The 2,027-nt window shown below is 40.2% G+C and overlaps 1 protein-coding gene across 6 annotated transcripts in view; it reads right to left on the bottom strand.

The window, feature by feature from the left end:
* LOC106872957 (eukaryotic translation initiation factor 4E transporter) overlaps positions 1-2,027 on the bottom strand; it is a 115,629-nt gene that overhangs the window by 17,034 nt on the left and 96,568 nt on the right. For all 6 annotated transcript variants that reach the window (XM_052976797.1, XM_052976795.1, XM_052976796.1 and 3 more), the window contains 2 exons: positions 1,273-1,391; positions 198-258 (listed from right to left, as the gene is read on the bottom strand). In XM_052976797.1, the coding sequence (XP_052832757.1) occupies positions 198-258; positions 1,273-1,391 (180 nt within the window). The remainder of the gene's footprint in view (positions 1-197; positions 259-1,272; positions 1,392-2,027) is intronic.

The following is a 2,027-nucleotide window of genomic DNA, read 5'->3' as shown; positions in this document are numbered from 1 at the left end:
GTGCTCAACTGGCATACACAAATTAGTTTTTGCATTTACTATATTAGAAGGACCAAGAGATTTGATAGCTACTTCTAAGTCGACTGACAACATGGAAACTTCTTCAGTTCATATATCAAGTGTGTTAGGATTGACAATGATGTACGCTATTACAGTGAGTCATCAATGCAAAAGCACATCTATTAATTTTTACTTACTTTGGGACCCATATTGACTGGTGTTGGAATTCCTCGGCTAATAGAGACAGGAGACTTGGATCTGTAAAACAAATGGTTACAGTCATTAAATTCAGAAGAAGAGAAAGATTCTTCCTTCAAGAAACTCCCTATCTTCAGTTACCAAATATGCATACTCGACAAGAGTTATTTCTCAAACAGCACACCACCAAAATAACATTACACAATCCTTCAAGAATTGTGCTCCCTCCACACACAAGCATCATTGACTTGCACATATCTCCCTAACCTGCAGAAATGTCAAATTCATTAAGGAACCAAGTTGACATGATATACAAGTAGGAATATAGTTGAAAAATTTGCCCTTCGAATAGACGAGCATTTCATTGAAATTGCAAGAAAAGTTTGAATTAGACGAAACAAATGTTAAACCAGTTAAATAGTCGATATTCACCCATCACCAATGACTTCCTCTTCAATTAATAACTGAAAACAAATACTCTCAAAGAACCTGGGAGAAAGTATTCAGCTCTGCAAGCTGAGAATCAAGAGCTTAATATTTCCTCAGCCTCTCGCAGTGATGATATACCATCTTATGCCGCTTGTTTAAGTCCGTGTGGACTGAGCCACTGGACATTCAAATGTTTTTTTATGAGATTCAGCACAGAGCTGTTGATAAAATAAATATAACCCAGTTACAGTTATTAGCCTCTGGCTTCAACCAGTCATCAGACAAAGCCATTACCATCTACTAAAACATCATTTAATGTCTGCTTTCCATGATGGCATTGATTGGACGGTTTGACCGGGGACTAGTGAGCCAAATGGCAGCATCAGGCTCCAATCTGATCCGGCAGAGTTTCTACAGCAAATGCTTAACTCTTTAGTCTGCTTTTATGATCAAAGTGGACGGATCTGACCGCTCACACCTACCCTGCAATATTCTAAAAACTATCATCAAAATCTTGGAGTTACAAGAATGCATGATTAATCCAAAGCAATATGGATAAATAAGCATTGTATTCGACTGACCAACCTGAATGCCAAAGGATTAAAAGCCATACTCTATACGGTGCATAAAAATAAAAACAAAGACCTTTCTTGTTGCTTTCTAAGAAATCGTTCATGTTCTTCCATATCCTTCTTAAAGGACATCATATCCTTGGGGCTGTTCACGCGCGGAAGCACACTGTGAGGTCGTATGTTGGTTGCACTCTGAAGAATGGAGAACGATAACATTTTTCATCAATTCATTAAGCAAACACCAATTTTAATGATTAACGACATAAACACCTAAAATTTTCATTATCATTTTCATCATCATTTCCAGGTGACCTTCAGAAATGGTTTTAGAGTTTATTAGCAAATGTAGCAAACAGTGAAGAATTTATTAAGTCCATGGCAATCTAAATGCTCAGAAACTGTCTTGCTTTATATTACTAATAGTGAAGGTGCATGGCCTAGTGGATAGTGGCTGCACTCATACATGTAGGATCATCATCATCATCATCGTTTAACGTCTGCTTTCCATGCTGGCATGGGTTGGACAATTTGACTGAGGACTGGTGAACCAGATGGCTACACCAGGCTCCAATCTGATCTGGCAGAGTTTCTACAGCTGGATGCCCTTCCTAATGCCAACCGCTCCAAGAGTGTAGTGGGTGCTTTTTACGTGCCACCGGCACGAAGGCCAGTCAGGCGGTACTAGCAACGGCCACGCTCAAAATGGTGTATTTTATGTGCCACCCGCACAAGAGCCAGTCCAGGGGCAACGATCTCACTAGAAAGTCCTTATACATGCCGCGGGCACAAGTGCCAGAAAGGCGACGCTGGGCACAGGTGCCATCACGA

Source organism: Octopus bimaculoides, chromosome 25 (genome assembly GCF_001194135.2).
Source record: "Octopus bimaculoides isolate UCB-OBI-ISO-001 chromosome 25, ASM119413v2, whole genome shotgun sequence".
In the NCBI taxonomy this organism is placed as follows: Eukaryota; Metazoa; Mollusca; class Cephalopoda; order Octopoda; family Octopodidae; genus Octopus; species Octopus bimaculoides.
Note: the sequence above shows the minus strand (reverse complement) of the source record. Positions and strands in the feature narration are given on the sequence as shown.